At 51.5% G+C, this 20,290-nt stretch overlaps 6 protein-coding genes across 6 annotated transcripts; 3 read left to right on the plus strand and 3 right to left on the minus strand.

Moving 5' to 3' along the window:
* Positions 1-2,929: 2,929 nt before the first annotated feature.
* Positions 2,930-4,709, minus strand: A1O1_07389 (uncharacterized protein; the record flags this gene model as incomplete). Its single annotated transcript, XM_007728258.1, has 6 exons — positions 2,930-3,224; positions 3,274-3,454; positions 3,511-3,652; positions 3,704-3,783; positions 3,834-4,561; positions 4,663-4,709. The coding sequence occupies 6 exons, from the start codon at positions 4,707-4,709 to the stop codon at positions 2,930-2,932; spliced, it is 1,473 nt and encodes a 490-aa protein (XP_007726448.1).
* A 1,184-nt stretch (positions 4,710-5,893) lies between these two features.
* On the minus strand, positions 5,894-7,146 carry A1O1_07390 (uncharacterized protein; the record flags this gene model as incomplete). The annotated part of the gene is made up of 2 exons (XM_007728259.1): positions 5,894-6,763; positions 6,823-7,146. 2 exons carry the CDS (start codon positions 7,144-7,146, stop codon positions 5,894-5,896), a joined length of 1,194 nt encoding a protein of 397 aa, XP_007726449.1.
* A 1,283-nt stretch (positions 7,147-8,429) lies between these two features.
* Positions 8,430-9,844, plus strand: A1O1_07391 (uncharacterized protein; the record flags this gene model as incomplete). The annotated part of the gene is made up of 3 exons (XM_007728260.1): positions 8,430-8,799; positions 8,857-9,548; positions 9,599-9,844. The coding sequence occupies 3 exons, from the start codon at positions 8,430-8,432 to the stop codon at positions 9,842-9,844; spliced, it is 1,308 nt and encodes a 435-aa protein (XP_007726450.1).
* A 2,967-nt stretch (positions 9,845-12,811) lies between these two features.
* On the plus strand, positions 12,812-14,566 carry A1O1_07392 (uncharacterized protein; the record flags this gene model as incomplete). Its single annotated transcript, XM_007728261.1, has 2 exons — positions 12,812-13,304; positions 13,362-14,566. 2 exons carry the CDS (start codon positions 12,812-12,814, stop codon positions 14,564-14,566), a joined length of 1,698 nt encoding a protein of 565 aa, XP_007726451.1.
* Positions 14,567-16,664: 2,098 nt separating this feature from the next.
* Positions 16,665-18,971, plus strand: A1O1_07393 (uncharacterized protein; the record flags this gene model as incomplete). The annotated part of the gene is made up of 1 exon (XM_007728262.1): positions 16,665-18,971. One exon carries the CDS (start codon positions 16,665-16,667, stop codon positions 18,969-18,971), a length of 2,307 nt encoding a protein of 768 aa, XP_007726452.1.
* A 401-nt stretch (positions 18,972-19,372) lies between these two features.
* A1O1_07394 (ATP synthase (E/31 kDa) subunit) lies at positions 19,373-20,174 on the minus strand (the record flags this gene model as incomplete). Its single annotated transcript, XM_007728263.1, has 3 exons — positions 19,373-19,523; positions 19,574-20,082; positions 20,145-20,174. The coding sequence occupies 3 exons, from the start codon at positions 20,172-20,174 to the stop codon at positions 19,373-19,375; spliced, it is 690 nt and encodes a 229-aa protein (XP_007726453.1).
* Between the last annotated feature and the right edge of the window lie 116 nt (positions 20,175-20,290).

Raw genomic sequence — 20,290 nt, forward strand, 5'->3', positions numbered from 1 at the left:
TGAACATCGAGGACAAGACCGTTTCATATCATCAGATGTTCCCAAATGATGAGTGGTGGACAAAGTCCACCGGCCTGGAACGATCACATTTGCCTTGTTTCCTTTCACCCTCCCCTGAAATGCAGCGTTCCGGTCGAGGATGCTTATGCCGACAGACTGCATCACTAGTAGTACTCGTGTTCACAACAACACAGATTTGCGAAGCAGAACACCAAAGCTATTTCACTGGTAAAGCTATTCGAGCGAGGAGGTTGATCCCGTTCACTTATACAGGGCTTCTAGAACTAGATTAGAGAACTAGATTAAAACTAGATTAAAAATACCTAGATTAGAATAGGTAGTAGTAGGTACTAGATATCTACTATAATATTAGTGCTAGGTCTAGTTCTAGGTCTATATAACACTTAGATATACTAAGTACTTTTATACTAAATACCTACTATAGTAGGTACCTAGCTACCTTACCTAGTAATAGTTTCAAATCTATACCTATCGAAAATAGGTATACTTAGAATTCCTTCCTACCTTATTAAGACTAGGTATATCAAAACCGTCTGGAAACCGAATCCAAACGGTATTGAGACTAAGGTACCTAAGTAGTACCTAGTATATACTAAGTGGCCTCCCTTACTCTGCTCACTCCCAGCCCGGGCCAGCTCGATACAACCTAGTTACAGCCCGAGCTACAACCGACCTTATACTGAGCTGTACCGGGCTAGGGGTACTAGAGGTAACCTAAGATCGGGCTGGCCTAGGCTACCTAGTACTTTATTAAGTACTAATACTTACCAAGTATAGTCAAAAATTAGGTTCGAATCCGACTTAGGACCGAATTTTTCTTTTCCAAAACTATTGCCTCTAAAATGCAAAAACAATCAACAGTCAGGATTCCCAGATGGTCACCCACTCTAGTACTAACTAACCGGTATCAAGCTTAAGTACCGCTGAGCGAACGGGAAGCGCTGCATTCTTGATCCTATGGTCGATTGCGAGGTTAGTTTTGCGACTCAGGTATATAAAGGAATACTTAATACCTACTTATACCACTAAGTAACTTTGTCGGAAAGTTTACGAATAGGCCTAGTACATAGCAACACGTACCACTATAGTACACATCCCTCTAAGATCAAATCTGTATAGGTAGATACTGTATCGAAACAGCTTCAGAGTCTTCTCCGATACTTCTCAGAAGCTTCTTAGAGATTTTTTCAAGTCCTATTAAGTACCAAGAGCGAAATCTATCCGGCAACGGCGTTGTGTCGCCTTTGCCATGGACTCTCTCCCGATTCCGTTGCAGCCATGACTGCACACCTTCGCCATGCGGACCGGTCCGCTTGGCTGAGGTGCAATAAGTACTAGTAGTAGCAGAGAAGTGTAAGAGATCCAAGCAGCCCGAGCCCGACTGTGCGTTTGACGAGCTTATTAGCAAGCAAGAGTGTACAAAGAGTACTAGTATGTCTTGGAAGCTTTGGGCTTCTCAGATTGCAGTGTTTATCGTATAAGGTGATCGCAAGATTGTTACAATCAAGCTTCTCGACATCGACGACGCCGACTTTGGAGCATATGGTGAACAGGAAGGAGGACGAGCAAATCCGAATTTTCGAGCGTGGAATTCGCATCTTGCGGCAGGCTCAAGAAAGTGGCGCGGAGAACCTCAACCACCTGGTTTCGACGAAGCGTTGCCTGTACATGGTACTAGTAGTAGCCACTTGTGGACGATTTGTAGATACTTACTGCAAGTGCTCCCTGGCAGCAGCGTCAAGACTTTCCAGATGCCGCCTTCACTTCTTACCTCGCGTTGTTCATGAGTAACAAGCAATAAGAGGGAAGGCACGATCTGACCAGTTTCACAAGAGCCAAAAGGATACGCTACCTTTGGTTGGGAGGCGACGTTGGATATTTATTGGATGTTTCACGATGGATAAGGGCTGCCAATTTTCACGTATGACCGGGTATGCATAACTGGGTAGGTAGTATGGTCGGGCAAAACTTGGCTGATGTTGGTCTCTAGGATATGGCGAGTGCCTCTCTTTAGGGTATATGCCATGGCCCGAGACGACCGAGTACCGGAAATACCTACCACTGTCATCCTGTCTTAAGTAGGTACCGATACGGAGTGCGGATGGCGGAGAGATTAGTACCTTAAGTACTAGTAAGTACATAAGTACCTAGGTAGTACCGAAACAGAATAAGGCTGGGCATCTTTGCGATGGCTGGCTCTATTGGAATTTATTCCTATACCCCCCGCGGACATGGGCTACTTAATTAGATACTATTACTGTGAGGGTCCCTCTCTCTCTCTATCCGATTCGTGATGGTTGCTTGTTTTGACACTCTCAATCCTGCTTGACGTCCTCCATTTTGAAGCATCACACTCTCCAAACGACGATACGCTGCTGCTAGCTCTTATTGGCCCGGTGCTTTGAGGCGAAGCAGCCATGCTGATAGCCGTGCGGCCCGTGCCTAGCGGAATCCAACCCTTGATCTTACTCTCGTATCGGCCCGCCTAAAGTTGGTGATTAGCGTGTTTATTAGGTACTGTGGGGCCGGTGCTGCCCATCGATATAAGGCTTATAGCCGACTCAGGGTTGGAGGATGTTTTGGCGTTAAGCATGGGCGAGACGGCCTCTGACTGTGCCGCAACCCCGTTAGGTCATCCTGCCATACTTCCTTCGGCGTGGCTAACGGGTACACGGTTACTAGTATCAAACGGAAACTGATCAAATCGAAAGTTACGCCAACGGTGCAGTTTTCTTTAGAAGACTGTAGTCTGAATGTCCAGAATTGCGGACTTGTAGGTCACAGAGAGTTGTAGGTGTAGATCGACGTCTCGTGGGATAGCGAAATCGCCATCTCAATCCTCATACAAAACGTCAAAAGCAGCCCCTTAATACTCCAGATCTGGTTGACACGTTTGACCCTGTCACTCCTACTCCTTGGAGGTGGTCTTGTGGATCGCCTGCTTCCCGTCGGCCACCACGACGTCCGTACCGTCAAGGGCGAGGTGCGGCTCGATGCCCTGCAGGACCTCTTGGATGCGCGGGCCGGTCAAGTGGTCGGCACCGCCGAACAGTTCGTCGATCTCCTCGAGAGTCTTACCCTTGGTCTCGACCCAGTAGTAGACGACGTAGCCAATCTGGAGCACGTCCCACACGCCGTTGATCATGTACGTCTTCCAGCCGATGGCGTCCAGCGCGTAGGGGAAGGCCATCGTGACCATGAGGCTGGGTTGATATCAGTGGCGAACTACTAGCAAATGACTTTCCAACTCACCCAAATCCGTTGGTAAGAAATGTATACACGCCCATGCCGACAGATCGCACCGAATAGTTCAAGACCTCGGGCGGGTACAGCATGGCGAGAGGCGTCCAGGCCAGACTGTATGAGCCTTGAAACAAAAAGATGGTGGCCACCGTGCCGTAGATGCCCGAATTGTTGGTACTGTCGCCATAGACTGGGAGGATTCGTCAGTCATGGGAGCCAGACCAAGAATTACCTGACCAAACTGACCTTTTGTCAAAGCCCCCACCAGGAAGATAAAGATTGTCATGAGCACGCATGAGATGATGCCCAAAGGTTTTCGGCCTACGCTGTCCACAAGGAAAGTCCCGACCAGGGCGACCACCAAACACCAAGCATTCAAGATGATATTCTGTGGTTGGTGTTAGTCCATCTCAGAAAGACAAAAAGGGGTGAGACCCACAATTTCCAACTGAGTGTTGCTGTTGGTGATGCCGGCATTGGTCAGCATCTTGCCCAAATAGAAACTGATGATGTTGTTCCCTGTTTCGAAATCAGTATTTCTATTTCTCAAGCAAGGAGCCGAGACCCACCAGAACACATTGTGATGACGGCGACCGAGGTACACAGCATCAAGCGACGCACACTCTGCTTGTTCTTGAGCAGCTCGAAGGCGCTCAGCTTGCTGGCCTTCTTCTCCTCGGCAATCGAATCCACGATTTCCTTGTAGGTGGCCAGCACCAAGGCGCCCTCGTGGTTGCCGTCGCCGTGGGTAGCCGCAATGGCCCGAAGGGCCTCCTCGGGGCGGACGTGGTACATCAACCAGCGTGGCGTCTCGGGCACAAAGGGTAGCACGGTGACGGAGATGACGGTGAGGACGCCCTGGATGGCCGATGGCAGGCGCCAGGCCCAGGTCGACTGCATCTTGGCCGTGCAGTAGGTGATGCCGGCAGCCAGGAGGCCGCCGACGTAGAAGCAAGCCATGAACAGGCCCAAGCCGACGCCGCGCCACTTCAGGGGCAGCACCTCGGCCAGGTAGACGGGGGCGCAGAGAAAGGCGCAGCCGTTGCCCACGCCAACAATAAATCGGCTAACCACGAACATGGCCACATTCTGCGAAGCAGTCTGCAAGATCGCTCCGATAAGGGTGATGGCAGCGCTGATCCACATAGCCTTCTTGCGGCCCAGCCAGTCCGTGACCTGGCCGAAGAAGAAGCCCGCACACGCAAGGCCTGCCCAGCCGATGGCCGACTGAACAGCGAGCGTCGTGGTGTTCAGGTGGAAGTAGTCAGTGTAGGAAGGAAGAATATTCAGGCCATTCCTGTTGTCCAACGTTAGCACAATGTTTCTATGATTTGTGGCCGCTCCACTTGCATCATCGAGGAATCGTATCCGAGCGTCGTCGACAAGATGCTGGAGCACCACAAAAGCAGCGCAACAGTCACCAGAGAGCTGCGAGGCGTCGCCATCTTCAGCCCGGCCGAGCCCTTGGCTCCGAATAAGGTGTATGCCATACAGTGGTAGTCACGGGGCTGCGGCTGCCACCTTAGAGATTCAACGCTGGGCGAGGGTATTCGAGCAAGAGGTACAGTCGACACAGTTGGTATGAATGTCGACGAAGTCAAACAAGTGACAGAGAAAGGTCGCTCTGTTACAAGACTCACTCATCTTCGCACCACTGGCTTTATAGTAAGTCATTACCATCGAGCGACCGAGCTCGTCCGTCGAGTGTTATCTACCATGGCCAACCCTCGGGTGTTCTCCGAAGCTAGTCGAGGATATTTGGAAGTCAAGAGGCAGGAGGCTGGCCTGCATGGACACATCACTTTTCGAGACGTCGTGCACTAAAGGCGGAGATATGCTCAGGTTTGGCAGTAGAATAGTTCAAAAGCATGCTCAGAGTCGTCAAAGGTAGATGAGTGGGGAAGGAGAGAATGGTCAGAGCGACTGCCGCGATAAGGGGCACCGGCATACGCCGTTTGACACCTCCAGCCCAAAGGCTCCTTCCTCCTGATAGCGGGAGGCTCAGAGTGATTGGGGAAGTGGAGAGAGGAAGAGTTATTCCTAGTGGGTACGGGGCCACCCTTTCCTTTATCGCCCGTCGGTCTTTGGTTGCGAATCGAGGCTGAGCGGATCTGTGCAGCTGTGGTTGGCGGTTATCCTTTTCGAGACGAGATCATGGAACAAATGATCGCTTTGACACGTGTGGCTGTGGATGGCGGCTATCCTTTTCGAGAGGTTTAGATAGCGGGATCATGGAACAAATGATCCGTTTTGATACTCAGTCACCGAAACTCTGCCTTTATAGGTCTCTATTGACACAAAGGCTGGCGTCGACGAAGCCGGCAGGGCAGATAAAGCTGAGAAAGGTACCTGGTTGCTGCTCACAAGTCGCGATCATTCGATGCAAGCAGCTGGATTGATTCAAACAGGGATTACCCATAGTAGATTAGACCGACGATCAACGTCGATAAGTAGAAAGTGCTGAAGTAGATGGCAACGCCGCCTGGGATCTAATATCTCGTCATACCATTCTAATCAAGATGGCAAGACTCGGCGATCAGATCACTCCTACAGCCACGGACAAGTCTGGATGGGCTTAATGGTCTTGGCTTTGTGAGATTTGGTAGAAACTCGGCAGCGCAAAGCCACTTCAGAAGATGATCTGGCTAAGAAGGTCGTCTCGAAACAGCACATCAAGAGCTAGACCCTCATTGCTGCCAGAAGACGTCGACTGGGGTGCCCATGCATGATCCAGCAGGGCCAAAATGCCTCGAGTGCATCCAATGCCGCAGACCGAGGAGAGATATTGCAGAGGTCGCTGACAGGAGCCTCGTTCGTCGGTTGTGATTGCGGCCAGGCCAAGGAAGAAAATAGGCCAGATCATCACACTCGTATCCTTGAGCTTCGACTTCGGGAAAGTGTTAAGGAGGGCGGTACCCTGCCGCACGTAGCTCTGGATGGCCAGGTCGCGTGGTTTGAGGGAGGGATCGAGGATTTTGTGCGCAAAAATCAGCCCGGCGATGCGATGGATTTCGGCCATAGCGATCATCTCGCGCGGCAGATGCGTCGCGGCCAAGGAGGTGAGTGGCCGCCAATTTCTCATGTAGGCCAGGATGGCTACAGCCTCGGTCAAATACTGGCCTGTTAGTGGCACTCGGGTGCGCAGATACGACAGACGAAATATCCAGTCAAAGACGGGATTTTCAAACATTTCGAGGTATTGGTCAACCGAGCAAATTTTGGTTTCCTGGTTGATGGTTTCTGATTTTCTTCTCTCTCGCTGATTGACGCCCACTTTTTCCAGCAGGTTGTGGACATAGAGAAAAGAATGTTCAGTCTCAAAGAAGGACGGGTGAAAGGTACTTGCGATGGCCAGCTGGAAGATAAACTCGCCCAGGACTCTGCGGCGCAAAATCGTCATCGGCTGGATGCTCCCCGCGGATGCTCTTCCTCCATAGATCTGATGGGCGGCAGCGAGATGCAAGGTATTTGGTCGACCCTTAGGATGATTGCGCAGTGTCTATATGTGGACTGTGAGCGTAGAACGAAGGAGCACCGCCTCTGGCAGCAAGAACTAACCTCAAAGATGTGTAAGAGATTAATGGAAGCCAGGAACCACTCATCGTCGTTGGACATCATCTGATCGCCACCAAGGTCGTCGAGAGCGGTGGCGATGGAGCGAGTGGCCTGGATGTGGTGGGCCAGACTCGTTGACTCCCATCTTGGATCGGTCCTCGACAAGATGGCGGCGCCGCACGCGGCAAAGGCGTGCAGGAGGCCCGGCCGCTGCAGGGCTTGTGGCAGGGCCAGCCGAACCAACGAGTAGCTTGGGTCTACGTACGACATTGAGTGGACGTTGTGGAAAGCATGCAGCAGGAAGTCCACCTGCTTGTTGTAGACCATTGGTGAGGGTGTGAGCGCCACGCTGTCGGTCTGTGTCTGCCTCATCAACATACACAGGCTCCATGGCAGTGATGGCGGGATCGATGAGCTGGAGTCGGCGAGGCTGGTACTGCTGCTGTATTGGGACGACGATGGACGTGCATATGGATTTTGGGCATCCCAGACGCACGGGGTTGAAGGGACTTTCCCACATCTGCCACAAATAGGCTTAATTTCGTCACACTTTTTTCTCCGCTTCCGACCTGTGTAAGGGAGGCATCAGCGAGAGGGTCGCTCAAGAAAGGGAGTCCTGGGCTTGACGTCTGGGTCCCGCGACATTGGACGAGGAACATGCTGAGCTGGATCGGGAACGGGGAACTGGCAACTGGGGCTGGGCCTGTACACGTATAGCAACCGGCAGTCGACCGGCGATGTCGAACGATGGTCTTGGTCGACCCCGTCCCTTTCTCAGAGACCTTGAAATTGGCAAACATGTAGCAGAACGCCGCTCAAAATGTCACGCTTGCAAACTTCGCAAAGTCGGAGGTTGCCTGACCGACAGTAAGCCCTTAAGTGCGAAATGAGGGCGACAGGAGACAAGATCGACTCTCCACTGGTGGGCGGAGAGCAGCGCAGCTCGTCGAGGAGACTGTGGAGTGCCGGAAAGGTCTTCTTTCAAACTTTGTCAATTATGATGGTAATGAGGTAGGTAGATTACAGGAAAGTCGATTCACACTTTCAGAATCATTACTTCAACAGATTCCCGATATTGCCATGATATTCGCCGGAGTCATTTCTTGCAATGTGTACGCCTTCAACCCCACTATTCGCTCTATAATTCTCCACTATATTGGATGGCTGTTTCGATAAGCTCGGAGACCGTGGTTGGTGACTGGTCATTTATATGGAGCACTATGGGGGACTAGCATTGAACTCTGGCGGCTGGCCTATCTGGGACTAGTAAGATACGGCAGCCTTGCGGGATGGGAAGTTGGGGCAGTCGAGTCAGATAGCGAAGGAGTAGGGATCTCAGTGTAGCGCTCACACTCTCCAAGAGTTTACGAGAGGGCTGATGGTGCCCCATTTGACAAGTCTAACTCTATTCAGGGCCAGAACTGCGGTTAACTCGAGGGAGAAACCCGCTGCGGTTAACCAGATTGGTGAAGTACTGCCCAAAAGAGCTAAGAGTATATATTCAACCAAGCTGCAAGGACACTTGTGACAGCTCTGATAAATTCAGTTCTTAAACACAACCGGCCATCACTGCATTCAGGACATTCCTTCAAGAACACCAGCGAATAGTCATGGGTGACGCAGGCTCCGAAACCCCATGGCCATGGCCGGAATACACTCGCGAGGAAGGAGAGTTGCACCCTGATAACGCAAAAATCAAAAAGGAAATCGCCGCCGAGTACGGCGAGGAGAACCTCCGGCGGAGTTGGATTCAGGTCTGCAAGATGCTTGAGGCCGTCACCAAGGAGATTCGGGAGAAGGGTTCGTCGATGATTCGTGAATTCTCCTATGACGACTTCTTCACAATGAACAAGGCCGACAAAGAAGAGGTCAAGCGAAGAGGTTGTGTAGTGGTTCGAGGCACCATCCCCACCGAGACGGCCGAGGGGTGGTTTCAATGGATGCAGAAGTACATGCAGGACAACAAGGGGGTTATCACTGGTAAGACCCTACTCCGTCAAGCAGCATCCGTCGAACAGGACTGATGAGGCGTCTTAGGCTGGCCAAAAGAACAACCGTATATCCTCCAGCTCTACTGGACTAAAGCCCAGGTCGAGGCGCGCACCCACCCGCGCGCCATGGCGCTGCAGCGGGCCATCATTTCGCTCTTTCACGACGACGAGGACCTCGAGCAAAGCTTCGCCGCCCCAATGGCCTACGCCGACGCCATGCGCATGCGGCCCCCCGGCAACTCGTTCACGGGCCTGGGCCCGCACATCGACGCCGGCAGCCTGTGCCGCTGGGGCGACCCGGCTTACCGCAAGATCTACGAGAAGATCTGGCAGGGCCGCCCGGACGAGTTCGACGCCTTTGACTTTACCTGGCGCAAACGTGGGGACCCTGCTTACTACCCAGGCTCCTCTCAGTCGCACGTCGTACGTGCGTTCCAGGGCTGGACTGCCCTGTCGCCCACGGCGCCGCACGAGGGCAGTCTCCAGCTGTTTCCCGATCTGAAGGCAGGCATTGCATACGTGATGCTGCGGCCCTTCTTTCGACCTCCAGGGAACCTGGGCGACGTCCTCGACGCCGAGAAGTGGTCCCTCGACCTCGACGACCCTTGGTTCCCAGGCGTATGGAGGCACACACCCCAGGTGCTCAGTCCCGAACCCTTCCCTCACTTGCGCCTAAAGGAAACCATGACGTATATCCCCGAAATGAAACCAGGTGACTCTGTGTGGTGGCATATGGATGTAAGTGACTACGGTTCACGAGCAATCATGACTTAGCTAATGTTGAACAGATGTGCCACGCTGTCGACGTCGAACATAAAGGTAAGGACTATGCCGCCGTAGTGTACGGCGCAGCCACACCCACTACGGAAATGAATGCCCGGTACATGAAGGGCCAGCTCAAGGACTTCCTGGCTGGGGTCTCTCCTGAAGATTTCCGCGGCGGCTGTTTCGAGGGCGGTCTCAAAGGGTTTCCCGGCGAGTCAGCCATCCTCAATGGCGAAGAAGGCAAACGTGCATTTGGATACTACCTGTAGGAGAAATTTATTCTATGGCTAGGTACTACCAGTCCTAAGTTCTAAAGTTAGTACTACTACTACCTACCTACTAGTAGTAGTAGATACCTCCTTAGTACTAACCCTTAGGGACTAAGCGCTAAGTACACTTCCTGAGGTTCTTCCTACTATTATTTACTACTACTGGTGTTCGATCACCTGCGCCTGCCGTTGGCACGCCCGTGTCATAGGTACTTACTGACAACTGCCTCAACTTCTCGGTTGCATGGTCCATGGTCCCTTCCTTAGTGAAAAGCGGTGTCCAGGTCAATCCAAGGAAACGACGTCGGCCCGCCCCATCCTGCCAGGAACTTGAATGCAGCAGAACCGTGTGGCCACTCTGTTTCTCCTCAAGAAACAATGCCATTATGCTCAATGCTTACTTTATTTACTTAGCTGAAGCCAGTCAAATCGTGCGGGAGCCACGAGCAGCCAAAGTGCATATCAAGACAGGGACGCCCACCGCCAACATCAACTATGAGACCGATGTCGCCGCCCTGCAGGCTTTCGGAACCATCGAACGTCGTCCTTGACCACGAGCCCTGCGGCCACATACAGTACAACTGAAGTCGAAGCATCCAAAGAGTGCCACCCGTTCGTTACGTCGTGGGGGCCAGTGCTGTCGAAGACATGTTCACGTGGCCCTCGTTGCCCTGAACATTACGTTGAAGGAGAAGCTGATGTACTTACTATACCTTTGGAGAGAGAAAATATGGTGCTGTTCGTGAAGATGCTGGAGCGAGGCTTGTTCCTCGGGGAAAAGAACTCGTTGATCTGAAGGTGTCAAAGATGGAGGAGTGGAAGGAATCTAGATTAGACCTAGATCAAATATCGATATAGGTTCGATACGGGTCAATACCGGTTCGAGGCTTGATACGGGCTTGATACTGGTTTGAGGTTTGATACGGGTTTGAGGTTTGATACGGGTTTGAGGTTTGATACGGGTTTGATATAATTTTCCCTAAGGACTACTAATAGGTTAGTACTAGTACCTACTACCTACTAGTTAAAACAGGTTTTAGGCGTAATACTAGCTACCTAGGTAGATAGTAGGTACTTAGTAAGTAGTAGTATCAAGTATAATCATAATCATACTAATCATATAGCGATTACAACTGAATCATAATAAGTACTAGTAGAAAAAATTGCCGTAACTTAGTAGTAGTACCTAGGTAAATACCTAAGTTCCGTTCCGAACACTAAAGTAAGTACTACAGTACTGATTTTGCCGATAAAAGATGCGATTTCAGCGCCCTAGTCACTAAGTACTGCACAAGACTGCATGCACTGTTGACGGCTACAGTACTACTAAGTAGGTAGTAAGTACTTAGTAGTATTGACGCGCTGGAAGTGCTTACAGTGAAGGGAGGGTTAAGTTAAGTATCTAGTAAGTAAGTACTACTTAACTACAGTAGTAGCTTGAGTTGTACGCAGGGCGCCCTCCTGTTAAATTGGCAAAACCGCGGTCTCAGGAAGTAAGTAGTACTCATGGCGATTTTAATGGCGGTGACGAACATGCATGCCCTAGGCAGCCTTAGAAGCAGTGTCTAAAAGCTGAACACTTGCATAAAGTAAGTAGTACTTGTACACGCGTGGAAGTTGCGACGACTTCAAACTAAGTACTTACTACCTTATGTACTTAAGTACTAGTACTAAGTACCTACTTACCTCCAGTATCTACGTATGATGCATCGTTCGGCAAGAAGAAGGTGCTTCTTCCTGACAACTTGAAAGCGTTGGGTTGAACTTCTTTGTTACGCAAGCCATAAAGACGCGATACTTTACTTGAGGAAGTCTGTATGAGCTCCGACTCTCTTGTTGGAGGGGGATGTAGATTGAATCCAGACTTTCCTACTAGTACTACTAGTAGGTACTACTACTACTTAGTACTAGCTAGTACTTAGTATTCCACTGCATGGGAAGTAAACGCAAATTGCGGTATATATGTACTAGTAGTTCTGATTAAGACCCTCCGTCAACAATTCAGGATGGTAGCTTTCACGTTTCAGGCTAACAAGGATGGACAGGAGTGGATCTGTTCGAGATCCGAAGAGAAGGACTCTCCTCCTACATCTGGCCCCGGCCTGCCGACTTTGGCTGTGATGCGAGAGCCCTGCTCCAGACCATACAACAGCAACCGCTCTAGGATTGGATTCGTATATGGTGGAAGAGTACTTACTTACTAAATCGCCTTTATATACAACGCACCACACCCGTTCCCTCTCCCAGGCGATAGGTAGTAATGAAAAATATGTAAGTACCACTGAGAGAGTTTTAGCCACGTCCAAAAAGCAACGACGGATCTCGGAGACGACAAACTGCCAGTGGTGGGGGTGCATCCTGCACGACACCGACGGTCTTCTAAATCTGCCGAAAGTCAGTTATGTGGTTCCCTTGACGCGGACTTTAATTCTATGAAACTACTTACTTGTCAGGGGCGAAGACCTAGGTCACTGACCGTTTGGCACGAACAATCTCCGACGACGTCGTTGCCGATCGCCATTTGGCCCGAGCGCTCTGTGCCTGTCACGCTTCGACGTTCAAAATGCTACTAGTACTTGGGACTCATACTTTATGATCCTGTACGTACTAGTATACATGGAGAGTTGTTCCGAATTTTTGCATTTCGGTGTCGAGCAGGGGCCGAGCTCGAATGAGGTGTCGGATTCGCAACGACCCTGAGGAACGCACAGACTGGCATGATATTTGGCCAGAGTCTACACATGGCCAAGAATGTCGTTCTCTTCGAGAGATTGGAAAGGGTGTTCGGACCAGGATATAAGAGGATGACCGCATGGCTTTGGACAATGGATCGTGGTCCGCATTCTCTAGAAGTATCAGCATCGGCGTCAATCTGCCATATTGCGCGATCGCGACCGGCCTTGAAAACGGGCAGCCAGAATGCAGAACCTCTTTCAGCGAGGCAGGGTGATGCCTTTGCCAATGATTATGGCAACGATCCTCCTCTATTCATCCCGTGCAGCTGCACAGGGCTGCTCGACTGTTTACGGGCAATGTGGTGGGACCGAGTGGACAGGCTCTACGTGCTGTGCCACCGGTTCCAGCTGCCAGTATATGAACGACTTCTATTCTCAATGTCTACCCTACCTAGGAAATCCTGATTGCAGCGCTACCTATGGACAGTGTGGAGGTATCGGATGGACTGGTCCGTCCTGTTGTCAGTCGGACTGGACTTGCCAATACGACAATGACTACTACTCCGAGTGTCGAATACCGGTAGACACTTCGAGCCCGACTTCAGCAGCATCAACTACCACAGCAACTTCGACAACCTCTTCCACCTCCACGGCCACAACTCCCTGTGCCACCAACTGGGGTCAATGTGGCGGCATCAACTGGGTAGGCTCTACATGCTGCACTGACGATTGGCCCTGCGCATACAGCAATGACTATTACTGGCAATGTATCCCACCACCGCCTGGTAAGTGATTGATTATCTTGACTAGTCGTACGGTGGATGGTTGTTTACATTTCCTAGCGAGCGAGCTCTCATCGACAAGCACAATTCCTTCTCCCACCACGTTCTCAACCGTGCCGACTCCAATCACTTCAATAACCACCACTTCAGAGAGCAGCGGCACGGCAACTGCAACTGCAACAACCACTTCATCAAGCCCCTCGTCTACTAGTACAGGCACACATGTTCGGTATGGTGGAGTCAACATCGCCGGGTTCGAATTTGGCTCATACGACACTTGTGGAATTCATACGTCGCCACCTTACGTGGACGCGACGAACTATATCGCACAGATCAACCATTTCGTTGACGATGATGGGTTGAACGCTTTCAGACTTCCCGTCTCATGGCAATATCTGATCAATCAATATGACGGAGGGTCCCTCGCCAGCAACACTCTTGACCAAACCAACCTTGCAACCTACAACACATTAGTCCAAGGGTGCCTCGATTCTGGTGCATCACTCTGCATCGTTGACATCCACAACTATGCCCGCTTCAACGGCATGATCATCGGCCAGGATGGTCCGTCGGCGGCCGAATTTGCCAGTCTGTGGAGTCAGCTAGCCACGGTGTACGCTTCAGAGAGTCGCGTTGCGTTTGGCTTGATGAACGAGCCTCACGACGAATCTTGCCAGTCATCCGACGGCGGTGTCATCGACATCGACACCTGGGCAGCGACTCTCCAGGCCGCTGTCAACGCCATCCGGCAGGCTGGAGCTACGTCTCAACTGATCCTTCTCCCCGGCAAGGGCTGGACCCATTCAATTACATACCTGCCCACAAACTCTGATGGGTCTGGACCGGCGCTGATGGGCATCACAGACCCAGCTGGGGGGACTTCAAAGCTGGTGTTCGAGGTGCACGAGTACCTTGATTCCAATGACTCTGGTGGCAACAATGAATGCGTCACGAACAACATCGACACCTCGTACGGCAGAGCGGGACTGTCTAACTTGGTCGACTATCTCCGATCTAACGGGCGTGTTGCCTTGTTGACGGAAACGGGAGGATTGAACGATGCCAATTGTGCCACGCTTCTCTGTCAGGAGCTGAGCTTCCTTAATAGCAACGCCGACGTCTTCCTGGGATACACCACCTGGGCAGCTGGTGGGTTTGACTCGAGCTATGAATTGACAGAAACTCCTACCCTGAGTGGGAACACGTGGAGCGATACCCTTCTGGTCCAGAGCTGTGTGGCACAGTGCTTTAATGGGATATGCTGAGTGAATGCAAGCCATGTCGTTCATGTATCCTGACTGGCGCAATCGAGCGTTATGTTCCAGGATGGGATTGAGCAATCCAGAAGTTTTCAATCGAGCAACGTTTGTATGAGCTTCAAGTCAGATGCCTCACGAAATTATTGCCATCTGGGCAACGTGGGCTCGTGAGCACTACAATATACCACACAGGATGCAGGGTCATCAGAAACCAGAATCTCTGACAATGTACGAGACATCGTTAAAGAGGTCGCTGATGGGTTCTATTGGCAGTACAAATACTCCGCCATATTAATACGGGGGATCATGTGAATATATAACTTGACATGTCCTTCAAGCAATTTCGAAAATTTCTTTAGCATGTATGTTGTTGCAACACACTGTCTTATGAGGTCTCTACAACGGCACAAACCTGTGTGCTGCAACCGGAAGGTTGTCAAATGCCCACAAGGTACCTTGAGTCGACATCGAAATGTACAAAGATGTCGCATAGACGACGACTTCCCAGGGAGATCATGGTGACCGTCTATAGGCGGCCCTGTAAATCATCCATCCATTCAGACAGCAGCGTCTTATTGTATGTTAAGATGCTGTGTTTTGCACGGGTCGAGTCATATCGACTCGAACAACGAATGGTAGAGCGTGCTGTTTGGTATCGATTCTGTATCTGCCGTGCTGGACCTTTCGGGGATTGAAAGCTTGGTTCGTTTTGAAATCGTACATATCTGAGGGATACCGCTTCTCACGAAGACCATGGAAAGACATACCTACTTACTCGAACTTACCAGGTGGACTATTTGCCTCGACACGGTGGTGTCGAACGTCAATGGTGGGCCTGTTCTGTGGAAGGGGAGGGAGGGCATCTCTTTCTCCGACCGCCGATGTGCAACGGCTGGATATAGAGTGTAGATGGGGTGTTTACGTCCGTATCCAGCTGCCACTTCGGCACGGCACAACTTAGGCAACTGTGGTCGAGGCTAATAACAGACACCTCTCAAGCTGCGTGCGTATACAATATATAACTTGGTACCTGACGCACACTGCGTGCTCAACAAAAAAAGAACACGCCCTCCATCAAGTTTCAGAATCTCCAGATCGCGGTCAACTACATCGTCAGTAGTAATGGACAACCTTGCCATCCTCAGGACAACGTCCCTTCTGGGTCTTTCCACCTCCATATACCTTTCGGGCGTGCACTTCTCTGCCTCTCAGCTTACTGTCCCGATCCTCTACCGGCTCCCCGCAGAGACCAGCACCTCCATCTTCGCGGAGTTCTACTACCGTGGCGCCAGCACGATAGTTCCACTGGTACTTCTATCCAGCCTGAGCACGGGACTCGCCGCTTTCCTCGACCCAGACAGACGAGTCCGGTATGCTGTGGCTGCCAGCCTCACTCTTGCAACACTGCCGTGGACTAGACTGGTTATGATGAACACAAACGAGAGATTGATTGCGCTATCAAAGGATTCTACCATGAGGGAAAAGGTCGGAGGGGGCGAAGTTGTAGTGTTGCTTAGGCGGTGGCATTGGATGAATATGGTTCGATCCGTATTGGACGGGGCAGGGGGTGTCATTGCCCTGCTTGCTGCAATGGAGGTCTACTGATCATTCTGGACGTGCCTGTGCTCATGCATACCCGCGGCATAGGAGCATTCAGCTTTGAGGTATAGAAGCCCTGGATCCAGGGCCCGCCGAAGGCACATCGATTTGGAGTTGCTGTACGGTGCAGAGGCTGTTGCTTGTAGCATGATCAAGTGAGATCAGATACTGTTTGTGTTTCTATATTCAAGTCAGCAGAGCAACATATCTTAAGTACCTGTTTGAAATCAATCGAATGTCGGGGTACGAGATACTAGTATCGGGTGATGTGTGACTGCGGTGGGGAATCTTTGGTTGCCCCAGATGACGCGCGAATTGCTAGCACGGCGGGCACCTTGGCGCGTTGCGCGTTAATCAGGTACTGTAACTTCATGTCTGCTAGGCTGCGCCTCTGCTCTGGATGTCCTGCAACCTTCACCAAAACACATCATCGCTGGTCAATGGGCCTACCTGGCGTTAGTTGTCGCACGCGCAACTTCTGAAGATGCCCTGATGAGTCGCCTCTATGCCTTCTCCCCCACCTAAGAAGCGACCCATCACCGATTTCTTCAAACCATACTTCAAAAGCAACGTTCCGGCCAAACGGCCGTCTCCTTTGATCGAAGATGCAGAGCAGCAGAAGAACCCGTCCAAGGATGTCGGTCTCATGACCACTCCCAAGGCTGCCAGACGGTCTGCGAATGTACACGCTCACACTCCTGCATCATCTTCCGCTCTTTCGCCGTCGTCCGTCCCGGGTTCCCGAGCGTCTCTTCCCATCCGCAGCCCCCGACCTCACCTGTCAGTCGAGCCGCCCTCGACGTACAAGAAGCCGCCTGACTTCGGCAAAGCCGCAAGGAAAGATTCTTCATCCCCCACCCCCGTCAAGCCCCTGAAAACGCCCTCCTTCGCGGAACTGCCGAACTCAACCCAGGCCGTGATCAAAAATGGCGAGGTCATCGAAATCCTTGATTCAGACGAGGATGATTCGGAGTCGCTGAAGTCGTTGGAGTCACTGGATGATATCCTGGGAAGAGCAAAGGGAGGTCATGTCACCTCTCTGTCGTCTTCTCCCGAGCCAGATGAAACACGGCTCGAAGCCGAGCGCTTGAAGACACTGAGCTTGTTTACCAGAGGTCGTTCGAACCCTTCGATGAGCAAGGAGAAACTGAGAGCGTTGTATGCCAGAGAGCTGGAGCACCGGTTCGATATATCTGGAATCTTAAATGAGCATTTTGACGACGAAGAATTAGAACAAAAGGTCAAGAGATCTCGAGCCGATTTCCAAGAAGCCGTGAAAGCCTCGGAGGTCGAGACCAATGCGAACCTCGATAAAAAACTACTCGCAGCGGTCGCAACCACTGAAGATGGAGAGGCGGGGGTTTCAAGGCTCATGGACGCCGTGGAACGCACGGAGGCTCTGGCATCCAACTGTGTCTTTTTGTTTTTCGGTATCAATGGCTTGAACGACTGGCACCACGAGTCTCCTGCGCGCGTTGATTTCCCTGCTGGAGCGATTCCAGACGACCTGTGGCGCCCAGGGGACGATGGGGCCCTGTCGCGGGTATTTTTGTCTGGCTATATGGCTGAGCTCGCCGCCAAAGGACGCTTATCCGACGAGGCCCTGAACTGGACTTTTCAGAACGTGGTTATCGAGCGGGAGGATGATGTACGGTCGGCGTATATCCAGTGTCTGCGAAACGCGAGCTCTTCATGGACCCGAACAAACTTGACCCCCCAAGACGTGCAGACCGTCTTCCAGACTTTAGGAGCAGATGATGTCAGTCTCCAAGACTCCGTCTCGATTCAACCCCGGCACCGCCTGCTCAGAGCACCCTCGAAGCGTGATCCGAAATACCTTCTGGCCGCCTTGGAGTTGTTTCAATCAATCTGCCATGATATGGACTTTATGGCACTGAGCAGACTGACTTCGATTGTCTGCCGAATCGCCGTCGACTGTGGACTCATGAGTGATGCTCGTATATCCTGCAAAGTCGAAGGAATGCTGGAAACACTGCTATCCTTACCGGAGCCCACTCTGCGGTCTCACATTGCTGAGAGCATGGTTGCAGATGTCGGTCACCACCTGGAGGACGCAGTTTTGCAGGCCCATCTGCTCTCACATATCCTTCCAACGTCGACAACAGCATGCAGGGTGCGCATCTCACTTGCGCAGTGTTTTCTTCTCGGAGTTGATGTACTCAAAGGCGATAAATCTCTCAAGCCTCGAATCTCTCTTGATATCCTCGCAGAGCACGTTTCAACATCCTCGTCTTTTGACACCAGACGTCGCAAAGGACCCAACGCTCTCGACTATGTCGCTTTACATGCGCTGACTTCCGTTCTTGATGTTGCAATATCTGATGGTGGCCGTCCCACGACCTTTCCCTCACGCGCTGAAGAGGTTTTGTTCAACAGATCAGTGGATCGTCTGGCAGACAGCATCCGATCCACGTATATCTCAATCATCGACACAGGCGCCTCGCACATGACGCGGACTGAGGCAAAAGACGTCCTACAAGCCCTTCATTGGCGCCTTTTATACAGCGTACGGACTGAGTTGCGCCCGAAGAAGAACATCTTCGACGGCACAACCAGAAGGATCCAGGATGCAGAGGAGGTTCGCACGGAGGACAAAGGCAAGGACTTCATGAAACACTTTTTGGCACGGAGGAAGGAAAAGCAGCAGGGGAAAGCGCAAGAGAACGACCTGCAGAATACGCCACGGAACGAGGCTTCCGCTACATTCGCAACAGCCACATCGTCTGGGGAATCGTCAGCATGTTCTGAGACAGAGAAGTCGATCCGCAAGCAGCTCGGGCTGAGCGAGTAAAGATGCATGGATTCTCCTTCTGAGTGTCTTTTGTCTTTTTCGAGGTGCGACTCGTGCTGTCTGGACATCGCAGGTCTGTTAGTACATTGTAAGACGAGCATGGCGTCACGGCGAAATGAATGATGATTTTGATGATTAGATGTTGCCAAGAGATGTAAGTCTGTCTTCAGTAGGCATTTTGGAATAGGAACTTTGCACCGATGACGGTATAAGCCCATCCATACGTCGTGTGATAATAAAGGCAGGATTTGTCGCCAGCCGTGGTGAATATGTCCTTGTTCTCGATGCCAGCCTCTATTCGAGCTTGGCCTCCCTGTTACATGAGCGATGAAACACAAACAGCATACCTCTGCCTCCTAGACATGACACTGAACTCCTTCGCAAGTTAAGTAGATGTCCGCTCAATCATGGAACTTCCTGTTCTTGTTCTCCCCAAACAGCGTGGCTCTGATGCTGGGAAGAGCATCGGTTTCGCACAACCGCAATCTTTCTTCAAAGGTGTTGTTCAGCTCTATCTTGCCACTACCGCTCACAACAAAGACTCCGCCAGCTCTGAAGTTGAGTTAGATTCTGCTTTAGTGGTTTGGCAAGCAATGACTTACGATTCGGCTGGCAGCCATTCGCTGTCGTCCACAACGGCCTCCGACCCGCTGCCCATTTTTTCCTTGTATTCAGCAGAAGCCTTCTTGGCCGCACTTTGAACCTTTTCTTTGTCCGCCTCTCGGCACCGTATGGAGACCTTCTTCTCGCAGAGCATGTACATGCCTTCAAGAATCAGTCCTTTCAATATCTCCTCATAATTCTTGCTCTTGGATCCCGCTTCGGGTAGCTTCTCCCTGGCTTGCTCAAAGAGCCTGTCGAGAAGCTCCTGTCGGGCACTGAGCACCTTTATCCGCGTCTTGTTGGCCATGGTGGACCGTGTGATCTGCTGGGACATGGAGGCTTGTTTAAACTTCTTCTCGTATTCGGTGTCAATGGCAGCGATCTCTTCTCGCACCAGTCGAGACTTCTCGATTGCGAACTCTTCATCTGCCTTGAGTTGTATCTCGCGGGCCTTTTCCATCGCTTCTTGCCGGATGAAGGCAGTCATCTTCTTGAGCTCGGAGGCGACCTGGGGTGCCGAAGCGGTTGGTTAGCGAGGCACGCTAGGCAGGCTATCTTCCATAGGCATACCTGGTCGTCCGAGAGCGCGTGAGACGACATGTTGGCGGTGTAATTTGTACTGTTTTAGAGACAATGGATGAAGGAAGGTCAATAGTTTCCGACGGCGAGATTATAGTCGGGAACGGTGCTCGACGCTTGAGGCAGTCTGGGAGCTG

The sequence above is a fragment of the Capronia coronata genome (assembly GCF_000585585.1).
Source record: "Capronia coronata CBS 617.96 chromosome Unknown acBCG-supercont1.6, whole genome shotgun sequence".
Taxonomy (NCBI): domain Eukaryota; kingdom Fungi; phylum Ascomycota; class Eurotiomycetes; order Chaetothyriales; family Herpotrichiellaceae; genus Capronia; species Capronia coronata.